Source organism: Dipteris shenzhenensis, chromosome 4, assembly GCF_047967505.1.
Source record: "Dipteris shenzhenensis isolate YYH24624 ecotype China chromosome 4, Dip_SZ_1.0, whole genome shotgun sequence".
Lineage (NCBI taxonomy): Eukaryota > Viridiplantae > Streptophyta > Polypodiopsida > Gleicheniales > Dipteridaceae > Dipteris > Dipteris shenzhenensis.
The window spans coordinates 14,009,436-14,033,169 of record NC_141599.1 but is presented as its reverse complement, the minus strand read 5'-3'; the positions used below and the strand labels follow the sequence as shown (position 1 = coordinate 14,033,169).

General features: G+C 43.1%; 1 protein-coding gene across 2 annotated transcripts in view; it reads right to left on the bottom strand.

Annotated features, from left to right (window-relative positions):
* The window catches only part of LOC147902495 (phosphoinositide phosphatase SAC6-like), a 77,117-nt gene that overhangs the window by 34,896 nt on the left and 18,487 nt on the right, over positions 1-23,734 (bottom strand). The window contains exons 13-16 of one of the 2 annotated variants that reach the window (XM_087373536.1): positions 9,330-9,407; positions 9,112-9,182; positions 2,049-2,147; positions 1,868-1,964 (exon numbers count right to left, since the gene is read on the bottom strand). In XM_087373536.1, coding sequence (XP_087229662.1) covers positions 1,868-1,964; positions 2,049-2,147; positions 9,112-9,182; positions 9,330-9,407 — 345 coding nt within the window. The remainder of the gene's footprint in view (positions 1-1,867; positions 1,965-2,048; positions 2,148-9,111; positions 9,183-9,329; positions 9,408-23,734) is intronic. The other variant, XM_087373537.1, reaches the window with a different exon arrangement.

Genomic DNA, 23,734 nt, shown 5'->3' with positions numbered 1-23,734 from the left:
TTAGGGAAATCCTTGACATGTCCCCACTGAAGTTCTGAAGGTATTGTGTCATCTTGCCTGATTAGGGTTCTTTTTTATCCTCTTTTGCAAATGTTCTTGCAGGATATATCAGCTAGCTTGCATGTAAATTGCAGGTATTCTTTTGCACTAGTCAAGCTTTGAAGGATCTCCTTGCTCTTCATACTTAGTAAGGATCTCACAAAGGGGTTCTAGTACTCATGCTCAAGGGTGTGTGCACCTTCTTGGAAGAGGGCTGCTTTCTAGCAGTATTCACGTGTCTTCTAAGGATGGCTCTGATACAATGAAAGAAAACAGGTGGTAGAGGCCTTCTGGATCAAAGTGCCCTCCACAAACATGCACAGGTAGGATAGATGCACGCACACACAATAATTGCTGCAATGGAAATGCCAACATTAGGTAAAATGAATGCTCCTAACTGAGATTGCAGCAGCTGCTACAAAAAGATAAATGAACCAACACATAGCTAACAGTAGCTCTATGGGGCACACTGACACAGTGCATAGAAAATATGCCCAATCCGAATGCATCAAACATGCATGGAACATGTGCATAGATGCCATACTAGAATCTCATTGGCTATCCTAGAGCGATTGACATGGTGAGTGCTTCTGCTTACGTGACGTGGCAAATTCAAACAAGCTAGACCAATAAAATAGTGCAATGTGGCACTCATCCCTACATCCATCATGGATGTATGTGGCGGTATGCCACATCATGTGGCCCCTTAAAAGTAGATACGCACACACACAATGATTGCTGCAATGGATATGCCAGAAATAGCTAAAATGAATGCTTCTAACTGAGATTGCAGCAGCCGCTACAAAAAGATCCATAAACCAACATATAGCTAAGAGTAGCTCTATGTGGCAAAATGACACAGTGCATAGAACACATGCCCGATCTGAATGCATCAAACACATGTATAGGAAACGTGCATAGATGCCATACTAGAATCTCATTGGCTATCCTAGAGCGGATTGGCAAGGTGAGTGCTTTTGCCTACATGGCGTGGCAAAGTCATACGAGCTAGAACCAATAAAAAAGTTCAATTTGGCACTCATCCCCTGCATGCATTATGGATGTATGTGGCAGTATGCCACATCACATGGCCCCTTAAAAGTCTCTTAACATTGTCATAATAGTGAGTGGTCCCTTGAAAGTTCATGACAAAACATTGTTTGTGGTCCCTTAAAAGTCCATGACATAACATTGTTAGTGGTCTAACCTAGCACCTAAGGTCTAACTACCACTCTTTTTAAACTAGTACTGAAGGTCTAAGTACCACTCTGTTGAACCTTGATTGTTGTAACCCCAAAGCGCCGCAAGAGTGAATTAATGAACGAACTCCATGTTTCATGGATTGCATGTATATTTTATACTTTCACGGATCAAGAAATCAATTGTTTCTACACTCCACCATACTAGGTGCAGGCTATAGAACAGCCAGTCTTCTCTTTCAGCCCCCCATGGATAGCTCACTCTTGATTGTTTTTCAAAGTTCTAAAAGAAGATACCTTTTCTAGGGGGAAGCCCTGTATCTAAAGTATGAGATGGCGCAACCTAGCAAATAGCTCCTAAAGTCCAAAAAGTAACCAAACATCAACAAAATAAAGGACCTGACCACTACAACTACGTCTATGTAAAGTTTTGTTGAGTGCCAGTCTCGAAACTAAACACTGGTAATACATTCAAAGTATTCTTTACCAATAGTAGGCATTATTAAAACTCGTGCCAACACAAAAGAAAGCATTGCCTTCAATAGTATAAAATTCAAAAAGCTTACATTCTGCATTATAAAATTATTTTATTCAACTGGAACACATGAAAGAAACTGTATATCTGTAACCTGTGTAATATTGGTCCGATCCACGCAATCAACACAGTTGACTCTTACAACCCCATGCTGTTCCTCAACCTCTCCTTTTGTGCTTACCAAGAAAAATCTGCCTCACATAGACATCCAGTATTGGAAAGACACATTTATTTGAAAAAGCTAATATGAACTTAGCATTTATCTCAGCACTCACCCTTGGGATTTGCAATCATCTTCAATTTGATCATAAAGCAGTGACAAGTGTTCAAAATGTAGATGCCCGCATATTCGATGAAAGTCAAATGGCACATACCTACAATGTAATGATTTATGAGAATGTTGGCTTCAATTCCTTACGACTTCCTAGCTCTATTTCTTAACAACTCACAAGATGATGCACGCATTACAACTATATACATGCCTTTTGAAAAGTTGATCAAACATTTTACTGATTCCACAACTTCTAAAGCTATCTCGATAAACTCGCACTACAAATCCGCAACACCTTAAAACACTTTTCCAAGTGCGGGACACATTTAATATGCTCAACCACTCGACAAAAGTCATGGATCTAAATTTCTTTCAGTCTACAAATGTCTTTCTTGACAATATAGCAAAACAAGCACAATATTGTTGACAACTCAAGCAATACAATGCTTTACCAAGTCTTGCTGATAGGCCACAGACCAAAATAGTGAAACTCTCTCTCGTATTCTTTTTTCAATGCTGGCTGAGCTATACTGTTGAGAATTCATCCTCTCTCTCTCTCTCTCTCTCTCTCTCACACACACACACACAGCACACTAGGGCCCAGGATAATCGTCGGGCTGGACCCCCCCCCCCGAAGGTCTTTATTCATATAATGAAAACGGAGTACAAGAGTTCATCAGCTCACAGGCTGTTGTTCATACATAAACATGCGTAAAATCTTCTTTAGAAATAGCTCTCAGCTCATTTCTTTTGGCAACATGCCAAGTGTCAAAATTCTAGACTATCTCTAGTTACATGCCTCAAAGGGCAAAAGTCTAGGGTCTTCGTAGCCCTTTTGGTCACATGTTCACCTCCTGATTGTCCTCTGGGCTCCATAGCGCTTGGGTAATCAACCCCTCATAGTACCTGCAACCATTAACTAAAGCGCACAACCATGGCACCCATTAATGGTTACCCCTTTGCATGCAAATAATAATCCGTGGAGTAATCCTAGTCACTATGGGCATCCTACCAACCATGTAGAATCCCGTAGGATAGAATAGATGCATCTTGCAAGAGGTGTGAGAGCACAATGAAAGAAGGATGGTAGATCTCTATTAAGATTGTGTGAGAGAGAACTCTCTCTTATAGAAAAGGGGAGAAGGTAATACCTTCCCTACATAGTGGCAATCAGTCCCTACATCAGTGGGAATCAATCCCTACATCAGTGGGATTGCCTTTGTCTTGCATCATCACTTAGGTCACACACTAGACACATCATGGCACTTGATGTGCCCTTACAACACACACAAACACACATGTGACTCCCCTAGATGCACATATGCACCATAGAGCAAGCCGTTGATCATACTTACCCCAACAAACCCCCCAAGGGATTGCCTCTTGCAGTGTCAAGGATTCATCTAGTCTCATAGTTTCTCATGCCATCTCATGGTGGTCAAGGATTAATCTATGGCTAGGATCTCATGCTAGCAAGGGTTCCCAAGGGTGTGAGGTTCACAGAAATGGGATAGTCAAAACATGGCCTACATCATATGGTGACCAGAGGTGATTTACATATTCTTTTTGGAGTACTACTCCAGGCAAAGAACCTCAAAATTTGACCAAGTGATGATAAACAAAGAAGACAAAGTGCCTAAAAAGCATAGTCTTCATCATGTGTAGACTCATCAAATAAAAGTAGATTGGCAGTTTCTGACTTTGTAGCTTCTTCCTTTTTTGCTCTACAATACTTTTCATGGTGATTGTTTTTGCCACAATGTTTGCATGGATTGATCTTGAAGCAATCTTTTGAGAGGTGATTAGTCTTCTGACAATGTTTGCAAGGTGAAAACTTGCCCTTTTGAATTTTTATGGCATAGGCTGTGTCATTGCCTCTCTGGTATGCTGTGTCATTGCCTCTCCGGAGTTCCATGTGCCTTTCTTCTTCTTGAAGAGCAGAAATAAGACCTTCAAAATTAGGATTAGGAAGATTTTTCAAAGTGGTAATAACATGATCATAATCTTCAGGCATACTTTTGAGCAACACTGCCATTGCATCATCTGTAGTGATTGGAGAGTTGATAGAAGCAAGTTGAGTCATGAGACTCCGCATATGATTGACATGGGCAGCCAAAAGAGTGCCACTAACCATCTTCAATTCAAAGAAAGCAATCTTAAGTGACAATTTTGAGATGTGAGAGCTAGCACCAAAAATAATGTCAAGCTTCTGCCAACGCTTCTGAAGGAGACTCTAAGTCAGAGATGTGATGAATATAGTCATCTCCTAAGGCAAGAGCAATGATGCCATAGGCTTTCTCCTCTCTAGCAGGATCTCTTGTCGGGCGTGTCGGAGCTGAGGATTCTTCAGCATTAGAGGCTGTTGAAGAAGAAGTTGAAGCCGGTTTGACAAGCCTCCAGAGGTTTTCCCTCATCAATGCAAACTTAACCTTCATCTGCCATGTGTGAAAGCCTTTACCATTGAACTTATCCATATTCAAGATGGTAGCCATGAGAGGGTCTAACCCAGAATGGGCAGTGTCTACTCTCTTACAAGGCTAGAAAAATTTGAAAAGCTTCAAAATACAAGCATTTAGAGTAGCAAAAGGCTTGCAACCAAATTCCATCACATGTGGGGCATCTGCAGAGTGCCTCAGTATCCCGAGCTCAGCTGCATCTAGCTCCGAGACTGTGGGGATCTCTCTCATATGCGAAGTCTAGCAGGCCCACCTACCTGTCCCTTGTCCGTCCATTGAAATCCCATAGGAGGGTGCCTCTGTGTCTAGAAAACTCCGTGATGTCATCATGGATCGTCTCCTATAGGCTATATCCCTCTCTAGTCACCTCATGTGCATAGGATAACGTGTCCAGAGAGAAGTAGCACACTGCAATAAAGATCAGTCGAGCACTCGATAGCTGAACTCATATCCACATGTGCAATGCATGCTCCTCTCTCCATACCACAGAGATGAGTGGTCTCAGGTGTGATTTGAAGAGAACAGTAGCTCCTGCAGAACCGCGTACTCTGCTATCTCTCCTCAATTCCTTCCTATGAGCTGACTCCCATGTGTATCCTGTCACTATGGACAACCCTCTCTCTAAGCTCTCATATGTCTCGATGTAGAAGATCATATCCCTATCATTGTATGTCTCCAAGAACCCTCCTGGATCAGACCATAGCCTGCCATTACAATTCCACACAAATATGTTCAATCCAATGTGTGTACTCGTCCCATGGGTTCAACAACGTCATAATTCCCCATCCTCCTCCTTGTCTCCTCTCTCTCGAATGATCACCTTACCATCCCTATATGCAGCCCATTTCCCTGCCTCTCTTGCTACCATTACTTGCTCTTGTTGCAAGAGAGTGAGGTCATCCTCCAAGTATCTGAAATAATCTCTTTCTTGGGGACAGAGGTGCCTTTGTCGACCACATCTTTCTATTCTAGGATTGCAGCCTCTCCTTTTGTGATCTGTTGTGTGAATTCAGCATGTTTACCTTGCATGGTGGCCTGCAAGGATACCAAATCTTTTCTGAGTTTTTTGTTCTCAGATTTCGGCTCTTCTATTATTTTTATTTTTTTGAGCAAAAAAAATGTTTTTTGTGTTACGTCTCAAAAGACAAGATATAACTATATCAAGTTTCCTTTAGACCTGGTTCAACCAGTAAACAAAAGAAGAAGAAAACAAATGCAGATCATACATCAATTATAGACTGAGGGTCTGTTGGTTTAACTTTAAAATCCTTGATCAAAGCCTTGCCATCTCCGTAGACAGCCCATCCTTCTTTTCTGGCCGCCTTCACCTTTGCTAGTTTGAGCTTTTGTTCTTTAGCTGATTCTTTGTGAGTTCCTCTGCAATCCACACATGTAGACCTTTCAACTTGTTAGATTGTCTAAGAACTTGTGTTCTTTCAGCCCTTGACTCGAAGATAAGGACTCCCTACGCTCCTTCTTGAGCTATCTCAAAGTTGAGATCACCCAAATCAATCCCTAGTAAAGCTTTGTTGAGTTTTTCACGAGTCTCTTCCCAAAAATCCTCTGCTACATTCCAGTTGTCTATCTAGTAGTCCTCCAATCCTGAGCTTCTTTGAGTTGAGCAACCTTTCAGCTTGCTCCTTTACTTCCTTCGGCAGTCGTGTAAAGTCTAAAGCGCTCTTTACTTCTCCTTTGATCTCTCCCTTGAGATTCTCTTGGAGCTCTCCCGTGAGCTTCTTATGCATTTCTTCAATTTGTCTAGCTCATTCACTTTCACTCTCTCTCGTCTAGATCCTGAAATTTTTGCTTCAATTCATTGTTCTCCTTGTTGAACAAGAGAATATGCTCTTGGAGAAGAAGTATTGCCTCATTTTGCCTAGTTTTAGGTAAAGGTGATGCTATTTTTGCAGCATATGAAGGCTGCTTCTCTCCTTGTCCATCAGTCATTGTTTTAAAAAAAAATGACAGTCTGCCAGGGACCCCCCCTTCTCGCGATGCTCACAGCGGCCAAACGGCACAGATTTGATGTAGAAGAGAAAAATGTAGCTTATCATATGAACAATAAAAATTCTTTTACTTCGAAATGATATGAGCAAACCTTGAAAAGTTGTGGTCAATTCTTTGTTTGTGGAAAAACCAATCTGGAGCAGCAGCTAGCTGAGGCAGAACGGTGGCCAGAGAGGGAGCTCCTAGGGTTCGTTTTGAGTGATATCAACTTGAGAAACCCCCTAGGCTGGGCCATGGAGCTCAACCCAGCCAAGAGTAGGAGAAAAGGATAAGAAACGGGCTGAAGGGGAGGGGCTGAAGGAGCAAAAATCAACCTTTGCTCCCAATGCAGTAACATTCTCCTTGCTGCTCTTCCATTATTTTGTTTGCTCCTTCCGGAGCTCCCTGTGCATCTCTTAGCTGCTGTAATTCAGTTCCCATGGCTTGTATTTCGTCTTTGAAGCTGTTTTTCTAATTCCCATGTTGCTCTTTCCTTCTCCCACTCCTCTTTGTTGCTCTTTTCCTTCCGCCATTCATCTTGCAGGCTCCCACCTTGTTTCTTGAACTCAGCTAGTGCTTTGTCTACATGTGCTTTTTCAGTCAACAATGCTACATTGGTGGCTACCAAACCCTCCACCTTCAAGATCAATACAAGGCAAATCTTGTGGAAGTGAGAGATCACCTCTGACGTCCCACTCTTGGACACTCCTCCTGATGTGTAGGCATTTATAGAAGCTTCCAAAGCTTGCTTTCCCCATGTGTCTTCCGTGCACCCTCGTGTAGGCATTTTGGCATACATTTCTGCAATTCTCTGATGCTTTTGAGTGAAGAAAATTATTCTCCCCTATCCTCTTACGTGCCTGGCATATTGTAGTATCTGCTGTCCTTTATTTCTCTCTGCTTCCAAGGTTTCACCTCACATTGTTGTGTGAATGCTTGCAATCAGGTCCTAGGTACTGAGGGGTCCTCAAAGAAAGGTATTGCTGAGTGAATTCCCTGCGAGTACCTCTTGCTTGTAATTTCTTGGTTTTCTTCATTTGTCGCTGATCTTTTCTCTTACGTGCCTGGCATATTGTAGTATCTGCTGTCCTTTATTTCTCTCTGCTTCTGGGGTTTCACCTCACATTATTGTGTGAATGCTTGCAATCAGGTCCTAGGTACTGAGGGGTCCTCAAAGAAAGGTATTGCTGAGTGAATTCCCTGCGAGTACCTACGTGCCTGGCATATTGTAGTATCTGCTGTCCTTTATTTCTCTCTACTTCCAAGGTTTCACCTCACATTGTTGTGTGAATGCTTGCAATCAGGTCCTAGGTACTGAGGGGTCCTCAAAGAAAGGTATTGCTGAGTGAATTCCCTACGAGTACCTCTTGCTTGTGATTTCTTGGTTTTCTTCATTTGTCGCTGATCTTCTCTCTTCTATTGTTGTTGGCTTTGTAGGAGCAAGGCAGGTTGGATGTAGCTTGGGAGATGGTGGCTAGTGGGTAGCCCCTTGGTCTTCAGAGAGGAGGATGGGGGCTTGGAGAGCCCACCGTCTCTATTTTGGGGGTCGTGCAGACCCACGTGGGCCTAAGATGGAGCGCAGGGACGGACAGCAGCCCGCGGTGTGCAAAAGGGGGGCGGGGGTCTTGGGGGGTTACCCGCTGGCCACAGGGGCTTGATACAGCAACACAAGGGCTGTGGCGACCTGTGGCGACCTGGTGTGATGGCATAGCGGCAGCTCCAGCTTTTGAGAAGGGGGCCTCGGTGCAACAAATGGCACACCTAGTAGCTCCCGCCAAAGACAGGAGCAACAACAAACGATTCAGCAAGGGAGGGAGGGGCCGGCAAGGCGAGGAGAAGGGGGGAGGGGGGGGGGATTTCGCAATAGGGAGCACTTTGGAGACCGAGGCTGGGTCGTAATTTGCAGAACCGCCCTCTTTACGTGTGGATGTAACATTGGTATCAGAGCTACCTTGCGAGCCTAATGAGAAGGAGCTCTCGTGCTTCAAAGCCTTGCTCTTTTCTTTTAGCTAGGAATTTTCTAGCGCTCTTGGGAAGTTTGGATGCCAGAAATAGGCGATCAGAGATACACATACAATCCTTTGTTTTTCTCCATGACTAAGATAACACGCCGACTTGACCAAAAAACGCAGACATAGTAGCATAAAACAACAAGCCTTTTCGTTATGTTTGTGATTTCTCCATACTCTTTCAAGAGGCAGAGCAAGGACAAACAACAAGCAACCATATCAAAGGTTTTTTTCATGAGCTAGCTTCTGTAGAGGACTAGTTATAAACTACCCGATTCAATAACCGGTGCCAACATTGTGGATTCTATGAGTAGGAGTGAAAGGGATATGAAGAACAAACGCATTGGGTATGCTGAAGCGATGACCTAAGAAGCATTGACATAGAAAGCCATGGCAATCTTTGTAGTGGTGTAGAGTTATCATTGTATTCATTGCTAAAGCATATAAAGATTCATCATCACTTTATCCATCATAAATAGAAATGGTAAGAAGCCTATAGAGACTCGTAGTTTATTTCTCTCATATGTCCAATGTGATTCTTCAGCGTATAAGTCATTACAATGTCAACAATGGTATAATATGGAGAGTCCACAAGCACACAAAAACGCTAACATACCTGATGTTTTTATGAACTAAGCTTTGGATTGCATTCGAATATGCTAATCCCAAAATTTCCTCACTTCCTTCCTACAAGTTCAACAAACAATATTGTCAAGGTTACAATGGTTGATAATCATGCAATCTTAGCATGTGTGATAATTCAAACAAGTAGTAAGACTTCGCATACTCACACAATCCTTTACAACTTATGACTTGTGGAAGTTTGAAAATTACTTGGTTCACCAAGTCAACCACTAATATTGACCCATATCGCAAGACAAGATCACGAAAATGGCGCTCAATCACCTTGGGCTGTATATTCAAAAATGCAATAATAATATAAGATATTGAAAAAGTGATGCTATACTGCAAAATTAAATAATGCATGAAAGAAAACAAATGCGGCTCACTAATATGTGATGTCGTCCATATGTATAGGTAGAATTTAAAAATATAGACACAAAACTCAAATCGTTCGCTACAAGATGCATAATGGAAATGCAACAAGTAACTGCAAAAGACAACAAACGCACATACATAGCACAAGGTAGCTGAGGAGGTGAGGGATGTGAGGGAGAATCCACCCTTTGACCTCTCTGAAGGATTAGGGTCAAGCCTCCCACGACATGGTGCGCCCAATCTGAATGAATTAACATGCATGCCCCTGTGATAGTTAGACCAATTATAGAGTAGGATACATACTGGAAGCATTTGTGGGTGTACCACCTCATATATTTAATAAAAGGGGTAGGTTCCGAGGAAACATTGCACCTCCTTCATAGACACCTTTACACTTAGCTCAAAACACTCTCCAAACTGTCATAAGACACAGAGACCCATAACTTTCAGTAGAGACATGATATAAAATATTCAATCACATATTGAGATGCGCCTTGAAATGGGCTTCGCTCTTATATAAGTTTCGTAAGAAACAGAGAAGCAGTCGGAAAGATATGGGCAGTTTGGGCCAACTCAAGGTAATAATTTTCAGTCCATGGTTTCCAACAGCAAGGAATTATGGCAAACCCGGTGCAACTAGGTTATCTTGGTGATGGCTTACTATTTTAGGCAATGGTCAGCCCACAAGCCCAATTTTCGGGTATGCCTGCTAGTCAAACAGTTTGATTCCAGCCTAGTTTACAGCCCCTGGGAGAGAATATGATGTATGCAAATGTTGGAGCAGCCGCAGGGATGCAAACAGGTATGCCCAATGCAGCAACAAGTAACCCTGGTTGGGGAAATATGCAAAATACGGGTGCTGGTCTGAATAATACAGCTTTTCCCAATGCTGGTAGTGTGGAAGATAGAGTGAGTGTTGCTGTCCCTTTTGCCCAAGCACCTGTATACAATAATTTGGCACCTCAAGGGAAGATGAAAGACTTTAAAGAGACTGGTGCAGCAGTAAAATTTGAGACATTTAGTGGGGTGCAGGATAAACTTAAGGCCTTGACCTTTTTGCAGCAGTTTGATGCAGCCTACACAGGAGGGAATTTCACACAGCCATCCAAAATACGCCGGGCTGCAAGTTTTCTAAAGGGAAATGCACTTCAGTGGTGGATCACTATGCTTATGCAAAACACCGCACCAAACACGTGGGTAGGTTTCAAATAGGTGTTTTCACCTGCGTGGCTTACCACGACTTTTGAGGTGGATATCATGACTGCTTGGCATGAGCTGAATTCCAATAATTGCAGTTAGAGGAGTATAACAGCAAGTTTTGGGCGGCCTTGTTGCCTGTTAGCTCCTATCGGATTGTTCCTTTTGCTGAGCAAGTTGAGAAATATTGCTGCAAGCTGCCCAAGGAGTTGAGAGACTACTACACAAAGACTAAATCTCCAATATGTCTGAGCTTATCGAGAATGCTAGCACGGCATATGCTTTGATGCAGGGGAAGACTTTTGGGTTCAAAGGTGGAAAGAAGCAAGAATCGAAGAAGGAAGACACAGACAAGAGATCTGGGCTCCGATTTTTCAAAATAAAGAAGAAGGCTAATCGTCAGAAGGCTGCGTTTGTTGCAGGGTGGCGACTAAACAATAAAAAGACAGCTGCTTATTTGAGTCTAGAGGAGCGTAAAACTCTCTATGAAGAAAAGAGATGTTTTAAATGCAAAGAACCAGGTCATGTGTCTCGGGATTGCCCAAAGTGGAATGAGGAGAAGGCTGATGCATGCAAAGGTGATCAGAAGGGGAAGAAACAGAATACCATGGCTGGTTTGATGCCTGATGTGATCAATGAACAACACCAGGGTGAGGAAACTGAGTTATGCAAAGCTTGGGGTAAGGTTCGGGATCAAACAACCATTATTTTCTTTGATCCACGTGCAAAGGCCAACTTTATTTCTCCAAATATGGCAGCAAAATACGGCATTCGAGCCGAGGAGATGGGACCGAGCTATGAAACCGGTATGGCTAACCCGGAGTTCACCACTCCTGTCACACCTATCACAGGGAAGTTGCGCTTGCATATTGAGTCTTTTGTGGACAGAGAAGACTTTTATATTATGCCCCTTGCAGGTTGTGACGTTTTGTTGGGTATGCCATGGATGCATCGCTAGGATGCGGTGATAGAAGCCAAGAAGAGAAAAATTACAGTTTCACATAAGGGGAAGACCCATGTAATTGATGCAAAATTAAAAGGGGAGTCTGTCCCAGTTGTAACGGCTTCTATCATTAATTCTGTAATGAAAAGACATATTTCTGTATACATGGTTTTTGCTAGAGAGATACCCCCTGTAAATGAAGAGCATACCGTTTCCCGTTTGGAAAAGCAAAGGGCTGTTTTTCTAACTGAATTTTCAGATTGCTTTTCTAATGAGTTGCCTAGTGAGCTTCCACCACAAACGCCGGAGGACCATGGGATTGACATCATACCTATCAGTAATCCACCCAACAAACCACCTTACAAAGTTAGTGCGGTGCAGCAGGAGGAGATACAGTGTCAGGTAAATGAACTTTTGGAGAAGGGGCTGATTCAGCCAAGTTCATCATCTTATTGCTCTTCAGTTCTGTTGGTTCAGAAGAAGGATGGTTCTTGGCGTATGTGTATTGATTACCGTGCCTTGAATAAGATCACGATTAAGAATCGCTTCCCTATATCCAAGATAGATGATATTCTGGATAGGTTGAAAGGGGGAGCTGTTTTCAGCCGCATTGATTTAAAGAGTGGGTATCACAGGTTCGCATACATCCAGAAGATGTGCATAAGACAACGTTTAAGACTTCTTTTGGGTTGTATGAGTTTTTGGTTATGCCTTTCGGACTCACTAATGCCACCTTCAATCACATGATGGACACGATCTTTCAAGACCACAGAGCCTTCATGGGTACATTCTTTGATGACATGATTGTGTTTTCGAAAGTTGAGAAGGAGCAGTAGGAGCATCTCGCGATTGTGTTTGCTGAGCTTAGGAAGCAGAGGGTGTTCATAAAAACCAAAAAGAGAGAGTTTTTTATGGCTGAGATTCATTTTTTGGGTCATATTGTTTCCAAGTATGGGGTTCGTATGGATCCACCTAAATTGGAAGCAATACAAAGTTGGCCACAACCAAAGAATTTGCACGAGGTTTGTAGTTTCTTGGATTTGTGTTTCTACTACCGTCGTTTTCTCCGTCACTTTGCAGAAATTGCAGCCCCTATGCATGCACTTTCCAAGAAGGAAAGGCCTTTTTTGTCACAGGGATGTGATGGTGAAGTGATTATGCTGCATTTTTAAAAAGCAAGGCTGAAAAGTACACGGGTTCGTACTCGGCTATTCCCTAAGCTGAGTATGAGGTACTATGGGCCTTTCAAGGTAACTCAGCATATTAATGATGTAGCATTTTGCTTACCATTACTTGACCATTGGAAGATTCATAATTCTTTTCATGTGAGTCTCCTTAAGCCTTTTCAAGGTGATGTGCCTACGGATCTGCCTCTGGAGATCCAGCCAAAGATGGAAGACATGGATGAGAACTTGTACCCGAGCAGATTCTAGCACATAGGGAAAGGAAGGTAAGAGGTAAAGTTGCACGACGCTACTAGGTGAAATTTTGTAACTATTCATCATTGCATGTTAAGTGGATGGACGAGGACGAGTTAGCACATACTTCCCAAGTGTTACAGCTTTACCTGGAGGCTTTCCAGTTGGAGCCCACTTTGTGTGGCACTCATTCAGGTTCAGCAAAGCGCCAAGTGTCTATAGCATTACCTGATGCACAGGGGGGGGAGTTAGTACTTCCATTCTTTTGTACAGACCCGCTCATGTATCTAGAGGACACTTGATGTTGCATTTTGTTTTACCCGAGGTACTCGTTACTGACAATATCTTCACCATGAGGGCCTCTATGCTTGGTATGCTAGCCACTTGGTTTTGGTGCATCTTATGTGCAATGTATTTTGTATTTGTTACCATGGCTCTACAAATACATATTCATTGTTCATTTACCTGTTGGCGGCATTGGTACACTGTCCTTTCAGGTTTGGTTGGTCTGTTGGGTCGCTCCCATTCTAACTTGGTTGATCTATTAACGGCATTATTGTCTATCTTTTAAATTTGGCTATTTGGTTATTTTTCTATTTCAGCTTTGGTTATTTCATTTGCTTTAGAATTTTCCATTGCTATTATTTCTTTTTGTTTGGTTTGCAGGCAATCGAGGACGTTTGCCTTCTTTCAACAGGGGGTCCATCATGAGGACATGAAATTATGGGACTCTTGATTTGCGACTCCCATAATTTGCGCGTGACTGCCTTGAGCCTCTAGGGCACGAGGGTCCAGCCATGGGACGGGACTTGGGGAATTAAAATTCCCTAGTGGGCCCTTGGGAATTGTGAAAATGTGCGCCCACTTACTAGGCATTTAATTCCTAGGGCCAAAGTGTGCAACAAGGGAGCCAAAAGAGTGGTGCAATTAAAAATTGCTAATCTTAGCACAGGACTCCAAAAAGAGCAGAGAGCCCGTAATTTGCGCATGACTTCCTTGAGCCTTTGAGGCACGAGGGTCCAGCCATGGGACAGGACTTGGGGAATTAAAATTCCCTAGTGGGCCCTTGGGAATTGTGAATGTGCGCTCAGTTACTAGGCATATTATTTCTAGGGCCAAAGTGTGCAACAAGGGGGCCAAAAGAGTGGTGCAATTAAGAAGTGCTAATTTTAGCACAGGACTCCAAAAAAAGCAGAGGGCCCTGTTTTTTGGGATAGAAGGCCAAAATCAGTTCTAGAGGAGCCAAATCATCAATTGCGAGCTGCCAAAGCTTGCTAGGTGCTACCAGAGCCAAATCGCTATCTACCAGGAGCATCCAGAGCCTGCCAAGGGAAATTGCCATTAGCCAAGGCCAATTCCAATGCATCCAGAACCTGCCAGAGAAATCGCACCTGATCCAAGAGCCTGTTGTAGATTGCGATTTCTGCCAGGGTGTCTTCTTCACGTTGTAATTTGATCTCCAGGTATTTCGGGCTGTTATAGGTGGCTGCGACTTGTTCCAAGGCTGTTCCAGGTGATTGCGACCTGTCTAGGAAGCTGTTGGAGATTGTGATTTTCTTTCTAGGCTGTTGGAGATTGTGATTTGCTTTCCAGGCTGTCCAAGCTCTATAGGGAACTTGCGATTTGATTCTGGGGAGCTTCTGGGTGTTGCTGCTGATTTTGGTAACTTTCCAAGTGTGGGTGTCCTCTTCTAAGCTGCTTTTGGGGCTGTGCCAGAGCAGAATCAGCTCTTCTCCACAGGATCTAGGTTTTCCAGCCCCGGTAGAAGAAGGCTTGCTTTTTGCCTGCTTTTGTCGTTCCCTGATTGGTAGCTGGCTAGTTATTGCGTTTGGGTTTCTTTCCTCGCGAAGAAAGGTTGATTTATGCTGTTGGGCAATGGCTAGAGAGGGTATAGATTGAGGCAACCTGTTTGGAAGTGCTTTGTTGATTGATTGCACCAGAGTTTGGTTGTTGAGGGCTTGTCTTGCAGTTGTTCAGCCGTGGCTGGCTGGTTGGGCACTTGGTTGTGCAATTGAAGGTGTGGCACAAATAGTGGATGGGCAATGGCTAGAGAGGGTATAGATTGAGGCAACCTGTTTGGAAGTGCTTTGTTGATTGATTGCACCAGAGTTTGGTTGTTGAGGGCTTGTCTTGCAGTTGTTCAGCCGTGGCTGGCTGGTTGGGCACTTGGTTGTGCAATTGAAGGTGTGGCACAGATAGTGGATGCTTTTGGGGTCTCTGTTACATGCTTTGGTTGGCTGAGGACAAAGGGTTGTCTAGTAATTGGATGCCATTTCACCATTTCGAGTTGAGCAGGGAATTACAGGGTGGGCTGGACGGGGAGTCTACGGGCGTTGGTTTGCCTCTGGTGCAGCTTCCCAGGGACCTTTGTAATCAGCCGCTTGGCTTCCGATGAATGTTAAATAAATACCGCAAGGGGCGCCAATGTTTGGGGCCAATCGGTGTCCTTGTATCTGAGTAGGAGCGCTCTAGCTCCCTTGTGATTTAATCTGTGGTGCATAATTATTTGTCAAATTACTGTGTATGCTGTAACTAAGTGGATCCTACCACCCTTTACGTTGTTGAGGCTGGTTTCAGGTCCATACGATGTTGACTTCAACACATGAGAATCCATGAGGCTAGAAAAGGTATGAAACTATGAAGTCTAGGGTTAATAACTTTAGAGTTTTGGAAATCATTAATGATTATAAATCGTTGAATTCTTTTTTATGGTTAAGATAACATGTGATGTCACTCTATATATCTTTCAAGAACGATTTATCTCAGACTGAGAATGCCTATCTATGTGAGGCTAAGTACTTCTTACAATACAATGACTACAGAAAAATTGTCAAATGGGAAACTAAGGTTGTTCAATAACAAATTTTGCAAAAGTTTGCACGATAACAGGCAATCTAGAAAAATTTGCCGAGTTTGGACACTTGATGGTTGTTGATTTTCTCACGGGCACAACTTGGTCACGCTTATGTGACTCACTTTGCTCAACAATTTGGGCATGTATTTTCACTCACATGAGGTATATCGGCACAATAGGAGCTTGTACAACAAGTCTGTCCTATTATGCCTTGAGGCATCTTTCAAAGAAAGGGAACTAACAGGTGAAATAAAATCATGTGGCAAATGGAAGTCTCCAAGTAGGGATAGTCTCACTGTAGAGTTCGTTCTTGCATACTGGGATGCCCTCTCAATTGGTTTATTACATATGATCAATTATGCTCAGCAAATCAGCAAATGCTAGATACATGGAAACAAGGGTTGGTCAAATTGCTCCCAAGAAGCACTTGTGTGAAACATGTGTTGATTGGAGATTACACTTATGCCTATCATTTCCTGAATGATTTATATATCCTACCCAATATGGATTCATTCCTAATAGAAATATCACAAATAATTTTGCCAATGACTATGTTGGGATAGAATATGCAAGGTTCACTCAGCAAAATGTGCTTTTGCTACAAGTAGACATTGCTAAAGCATTGAATAAGCTCCAATGGAATTTCATCCCACAGACCAAGCAGTTGTTGTGATTCTGGGAAAAATACATCATGTTATTTATTGGCTACATTATAACGGTAAAGCTGCCTACATTCTGTCTGAGGATATTTCTGATAAGTGGACGCTCCATCGTTTGGTATGTCAGGGATGCCATCTCAGTGCATAGTCAATCAAACTTTTTGTTTTCAGCTTATGTTCAATCATTCTAAACATGCCTAAAGCCGATATACCATAGATAAAAGACTTCATATCTACGATTGTGCATACTTTTTTCATTATTTTTCTTGGATTATACCTCTTGTGTATTAGTAAATTTATCAAATTACTACATTGAGTGATAAAAGACTCCTTAGATGTAGAAAGGTGGAAAAATCTATGGAATTGGAAAGAAATGACTCCATATTTCTCCAAATCAGAAATGTTTGAGTCAATGTGAGGCATTTTTATAATGTGTAAACCACTATATTCAGATTGTCCACATTTATCATATACATCAAGCTCTAATCCTACAGTAGATTGAGAAAGTCTAAGATCTAAGAAAACACAATAATTCCTTTTTGAAGTGCAGTTCAGTTCACAAAAGTCAGGAGGATAGATTCCTTCTCAAAAGCACAAGCGTCTTTGTACATAAAGCTTGAAAGTCAGGAACATCTAGTACAATAAATCATCTATAAAACACCTAACTTCGCTAAGCTTATGTAAAATGATAGGGCAAGTATTGATAGCAATAAGACATTGCCATGAAAGCTTATCATCTTCTTCTTCAGCAACCATGGATTCATGAGTGAGGTCTTTCTATCTCGCATCTTGACAAAGCACTTGCTTGGTGGAAGGTTTCTCTTAGCCGTATTTGGAACAATAAGCTCCCACTTCGACAATGGCTTTTCTTATGGCGATGTTTGATTGGTGCTTTGCTAGTGGGTTCTCTCTTGGCTGCCAGGCGCATTAATTCTTTGCATTGTCCATCTTGTTCGCATCCACGAGAGACAGTCCTTCATCTACTTTGGACTTAACCGATTGCCCGTGACTTTCTTCCCAGATTGGGGACTTATCTTCGTGCCCGTTTTCCTCGTATTGCTTTTGGCAAAAAGTTTTGGTTGTTTGGAAGATATACCACCACTCCCGACTACATTCAATTTTTCAGTTGGTGTCATTATTGGGCTCTATGTTCATCATATCATGCCCGTACTTCTTGGCTCTATGGACACTCTGTTCTGGATCTTTATCATTTATTTCATTCCTCCCTAGTTTGCTCTCTGTAGGAGATCTTTTGGTGGCCCAGTTGTAAGTGTTTTTTGAGTGTTTCTAGTTCTTTTGTACTAGCTATTCTTTACTAAAGCAGCTTTTACTGATTTTAGTTGTCAGGATTTTGTTACGAGTAGTAGTCAGGATTTTGTTACGAGTAGTAGCTGTCCCACTTTGGAAAAGCTATGAAAGTAAATTCTTTCTTCAAGAAAAATTTCTTTTACCAAAAAGAAAAACTGTGCGCGCGAGCGCTCAAGTTTCACCCCAAAAAAAATAGAGTATGCGTGTGTTGTTATGAACATAAATTTGACCCCGGTAAAAGGCATAAATATATGTGTGTGCTTGTATGTGTGGCAATAGTATAATAAAATATGGTGTGCATAGGGCCCATAGTTGAGGTAGGAGGGCATGACCACGTGCCACCCTTCCACGTAAGAGGATCCATAAGGTATGTTGTACATAATCCATTGTAGTTATATTATAAAATGGTAAGGTGGCATGGTTCCTCCATGTGCCACCCCTCCACCTAGGCGGCCCCATGCCTGCATTTAGTGAGACATGGCCCAAGGACCATGGGAGAAGTAATATAAAATAGGTGGAGATAGATATTATATTGAATTATTTCCTCCATGTAGGACAAGCCCATGTGGGGGGGGGTGTAGATAGTCAAAGAATACAAGTTAAATAATTGGGAAAGTAGAATGACGTGGCAAGACTTCTTGTGCCAACCCTCCACTTGTCCTCCTAGATGTTTGAACGAATTATAAAATTTGAAGGAAACCAAGGGAGTATCTTAGACTTGGGATATGGGGTTTGATTTATGTGAAAAAATGAGGCAAAGGGTTGTTGCACACAATTGAGAGTGCGTACCCACCTAGCCCACATGGGAGACTCTTCCATACATACCATGCATGTGGGAGGATGCATTTATTAGGAGAGACCCCCTCTCTTGGCTATAAAAGGAGGGGGCTATTCCTTGATATAACACGCTCATTCTTGTAAAGCCACCCAGCTAGTACTTTGATTTCCCCCCATCCTTCCTTTCGGGGGAAGAGGAGCATGTATATGATGGGAGGTGAAATCTAGAGATGGAGACATCAAGGGAAGAGAGTCATGCTTACGGCTGGCTGTACTTCTGCGGCACCTTCCATGTGCAGTTCTCTGCTTCTGCACCTCCAGTTTGCGTGTCTTCTGCTCCAGTTCCCAGGTTGCGAATCTTCTGGTCATACCAGACCCATCTGCAACACCCGCACGTCTCCTGGTTGCAACTGGCGCATTTACGCACGTCTCCTGGTTGCAACTGGCGCATTTGCGCGTCGCGGATAGATCGCCACTATTTTTCTAAGTTCTTGCGTCTTCTGGCGCATTTGTGCATCACGGACAGATTGCGACTATTTTTCTGAGTTCTTGCGTCTTCTGGCGCATTTGCGTCGCGGACAGATCGCGATTGTTTTTCTGAGTTTCTGCGTCTTCTGGCGCATCTTTCCGTCGCGGACAAACTTTTCGAGCTTCTATAAAAGATCTCGTGCCCCTATCTTCTTCTTCTCCTTCTCCTTCTCCTTCTCCTCTCCTCTCCTCTCCTCTCCTCTCTTTTCTTTTTATTAAGGAGTGGGAATTGAACCCAAGACCTCCCCATTCACAAAAGGAAGACTTACCAATGGGCCAACAAATAGAAAGTGATGAAAGTGTAATGATATTGCTTATATGGTGAAATCTCATGAGCTGTAACTCTCTAACCCTAGGGAGTTTCCTCTTCTTGTAAAAAGAAAAAGTACTTCATTTCATGTGCTCTATTCATATCTCATACTAGATCGCAGATTCTGAACTTTTTCAAGTTCACTCCTTGGACGCACGCCGCACGAGGAGGATAGATATTTATGTCACTTCTCAACGAGCTCAAGGATCTGGTGCTTGGTCCTCCGCTCATTACGGCTACCAATTGGCGAGATCTCTTTCTTGATCTTCATGTCGATCTTCAACAACTGATTGTACAATGCATTACTCAAGGAGACGACGGGTGGGATGATACACTGTGGATGATTCAAGGTGAAGAACTAGTGATACACTGGGAGGACTTTGATTTCAATTCTACTCATTGTGCAGTGATCGAGCTACTTACTATATCATTACGGCTACCCATTGGCGAGATCTCTTTCTTGATCTTCATGTCGATCTTTAAAAACTGATTGTACAATGCATTGCACAAGGAGACGACGGGTGGGATGATACACCACAGATGATTCAAGGTAAAGAACTAGTGAGATACTGGGAGGACTTTGATTTCAATTCTACTCATTGTGCGGTCATCGAGCTACTTGCTACATCGGAAATAATCAAAAGGGTGACATTCTTCAAAGGGTGGGATGTTCCCCAAGCTTGGCGAGAGATTTGGCGTATCTGCTTATTAATTCCTGTGGATAAGCTCGTCTTGAATGATTTCTTCTCGATCTCACTACAAAGATTTCTGAGACTCGGCTATGATTGGTAATGTTTCGACCAAGGAATCCCTTTGTACCTAATCAATCCTTTGTGTCTCATTTTGAGCTCCAAATTGTAATTTTTTTTTGTCTAAAGATAAACTATCAACAAAGGATTGCAAGTTTATTTCATGTTGAACGTCTTACTCAAGTATTGAATTCTCCCCACCCCCTCCTTCTACCTATCTTGGACTACCGAGAAACTTGGGATGTCCGGATTTTAGTCTTGGTATGATGACATCTTGGCTCCTCTAATTTGACGGTGCATACAAACCTTCGACCAAGGCTGCTAGTATGGGTGCGAAGCTCACTTCACCAGGAGGTGAGGTATATTGTTATAGCAAGTCTGCACCAGCAAGTACTTGCAACTAAGCTGAGTACTCGGCACTCATTTTTGGGCTACAAAAGACGCAAGAACATCGCATCAAGCAACTTGAGGTGCAAGGAGATTCTTAACTCGTGTGCGAACAAGTTAATGGAAGGTGGAAGGTGCGGAGCGAAGGCTTGGTTCCACGACATCAACAAGCATTGGAACTTTGCCGACAATTTAAAGAGATAAAAATTCAGCATATCCCTTGAGCTGAAAATCTAGTTGTTGATTTCTTGGCACGTGAAGCTTCTACTTCAATCACGCAACAAGAAATCCCTTCAATCACGCAACAAGAAAGCTCACTTCTCCTTGATTTCTTGGCACGTGAAGCTTCTACTTCAATCCCCAACAAAGCCGCAAGCCATGAATGAGCGTGATCATTTAAATGTAAGGAATGCAAAGGTTGTGGTCATCATGAAGCTAAAAGTTGAGCAAACCATGGACCGGGCCGCCTCAGGAAGAAGGTGTCCTTCTCAGAGCCCTCGTATGCTGAGATGGCAGACCCACCAACAGAGAAGACTAAAAGATCTCGCAAGAGTAAGTGGTCGCCCTCGGATTTTTCCATCGGCTCGGGGCAAGAGGACTATTCGGTCGTTTAGGACCTTGCTCATCGGTCTTTGAGCATCACGCTTCCTCAACTAATAGCATTAAGTCCTAATGTGAGACGTGAGCTGCAGCAAGGACTCTCAACAAGGAAGAGCAAGAAAAAGGAAAAGGTACGAGAGATTTCTTCTATCTCTGAAGAGGTTGATCGTCACCCGCATACAGTAGATGTCATCATAGATAATTGCCGTATTGATGGGGGAGCTGCATGTAATATCATGGTGCCCCGTATCATGAAGAAATTGAATTTGAAATGTACGAGGCGTTCCTCCACTCAAATCAAGGTAGCAGATGGTCAATGACTTGCCACCTGGGAGTCATTGAAGATTTGCCCATCACTATCAATGGATTGTGTATAAAGTGGACATTAAAGATACAGGCAGGAGTTACCCAGCCATACTCGGGAGACCGTGGTTGAGAAAGAGTGATGGGAAGACAGGACACATGTCTTTTGACCCTTCAAAGGAGAAGATCTGAGTGCAACAAGGTGCCACTGAACCAGAAGAAGAAGAGGAGCAAGACAGTGATACTCTCTCATCCTCGGTATCTGAATCAATGGAATAATCAGACGGGGGGGAGGAGCAAGGGCTCTCAACAAGGAAGAGCAAGAAAAAGGAAAAGGTACGAGAGATTTCTTCTATCTCTGAAGAAGTTGATCGTCACCGCATACAATAGATGTCAACGACTTGCCACCCTGGGAGTCATTAAAGATTTGCCCATCACTATCAATGGGTTGACTACCACCGTCAATTTGTATAAAGTGGACATTAAAGATACAGGCAGGAGTTACCCAGCCATACTCGGGAGACCGTGGTTGAGAAAGAGTGATGGGAAGACAGGATACATGTCTTTTGACCCTTCAAAGGAGAAGATCTCAGTGCAACAAGGTGCCACTGAACCAGAAGAAGAAGAGAAGCAAGACAGTGATACTCTCTCATCCTCGGTGTCTAAATCAATGGAATAATCAGACGGGGGGGAGGAGCAAGGGCTCTCAACAAGGAAGAGCAAGAAAAAGAAAAAGGTACGAGAGATTTCTTCTATCTCTGAAGAAGTTGATCGTCACCGCATACAGTAGATGTCATCATAGATAATTGCCGTATCAAAAGTGTGTGTGTTGATGGGGGAGCTGCATGTAATATCATGGTGCCCCGTATCATGAAGAAATTGAATTTAAAATGCACCAGGCGTTCCTCCACTCGAATCAAGGTAGCAGATGGTCAACGACTTGCCACCCTGGGAGTCATTGAGGATTTGCCCATCACTGTCAATGGGTTGACTACCACCGTCAATTTGTATGTAGTGGACATTAAAGATACAGGCAGGAGTTACCCAGCCATACTCGGGAGACCGTGGTTGAGAAAGAGTGATGGAAAGACAGGACACATGTCTTTTGGCACTTCAAAGGAGAAGATCCTAGTGCAACCAGGTGCCACTGAACCAAAAGAAGAAGAGGAGCACGACAGTGATACTCTCTCATCCTCGGTGTCTGAATCAATGGAATAATCAGACGGGAGGGAGGAGTTCTCAGAAGAGGAAGTTTACATGATGGGGGTGTCTCCGACCCCGCCACCTGCAGAAAAGGTAACAGCTAGTCCTCAACAGCTTGAATCTATGCTTTCCCCAGACCTCACTCCAAGTGAGAAAGATGAGTTCCTAGAAATGTTCAAAGATTTCCCTGACCTCTTCGCAACTAGCTACCACCACCTTCGCCATGTGACTGCCATAGAGCATAAGATAAAGCTGAAGCTTGATGCAAAGCCAGTGGCTCAGAAGTATCGGAGATTAGGGCTCCTACAGACCGATGCTTTGCGCTCAGAGTTGCAGAAACTTGTAGAAGCTGGGTTTATTGTTCCAGTTCACAATACTGAATGGGTTTCACCAGTGGCAGTCACCCCAAATAAAAACAATAAGTGGCGGTTCTGCATCGATTATAAGAAACTCAATGCGGCCACCAAGAGGGACCATCATCCTCTACCCTTTCAAGACCTCATTCTTGAGAAGGTAAGTGTTCATGAGATGTATACTTTCTGTGATGGTTATGTTGGGATATCTCAAGATATATGCCTCACGCACACCTTGGTTTCTATGTGTGTGTGCTAGAGGCACAGTTAGGTGCCCATAAGCACAGTTAGGTGGTGATAGAAGCCACATAGGATGATTGAGAGAATCTAGGAGCAGATTGAGGAGATGATTGTTGAGCTCAGAGGTCATCAGTGATGTCAGTGATCATGTAAGAGGTGCCTACTTAAGGACCTCATCTTTCTTCATTCCATAAGCAAGAATTCTGAGTTTGTGTTCACTCCATGCTTTCCTTTCAGTTTACCAACATGGTATCAGAGCCCTTTGATCCCCCTTGAGCCCATTTGTGCCACATCATCTTCTTCTTCTCCATCTTCTTCTTCTCCATTTCCTCCTTCTTCCCCAAATCTTTGAGAGCTTTGTTCTCTGCCTACAAATGACCTTTGCCCAAACCCTCTGAGCTGCAAACTCCT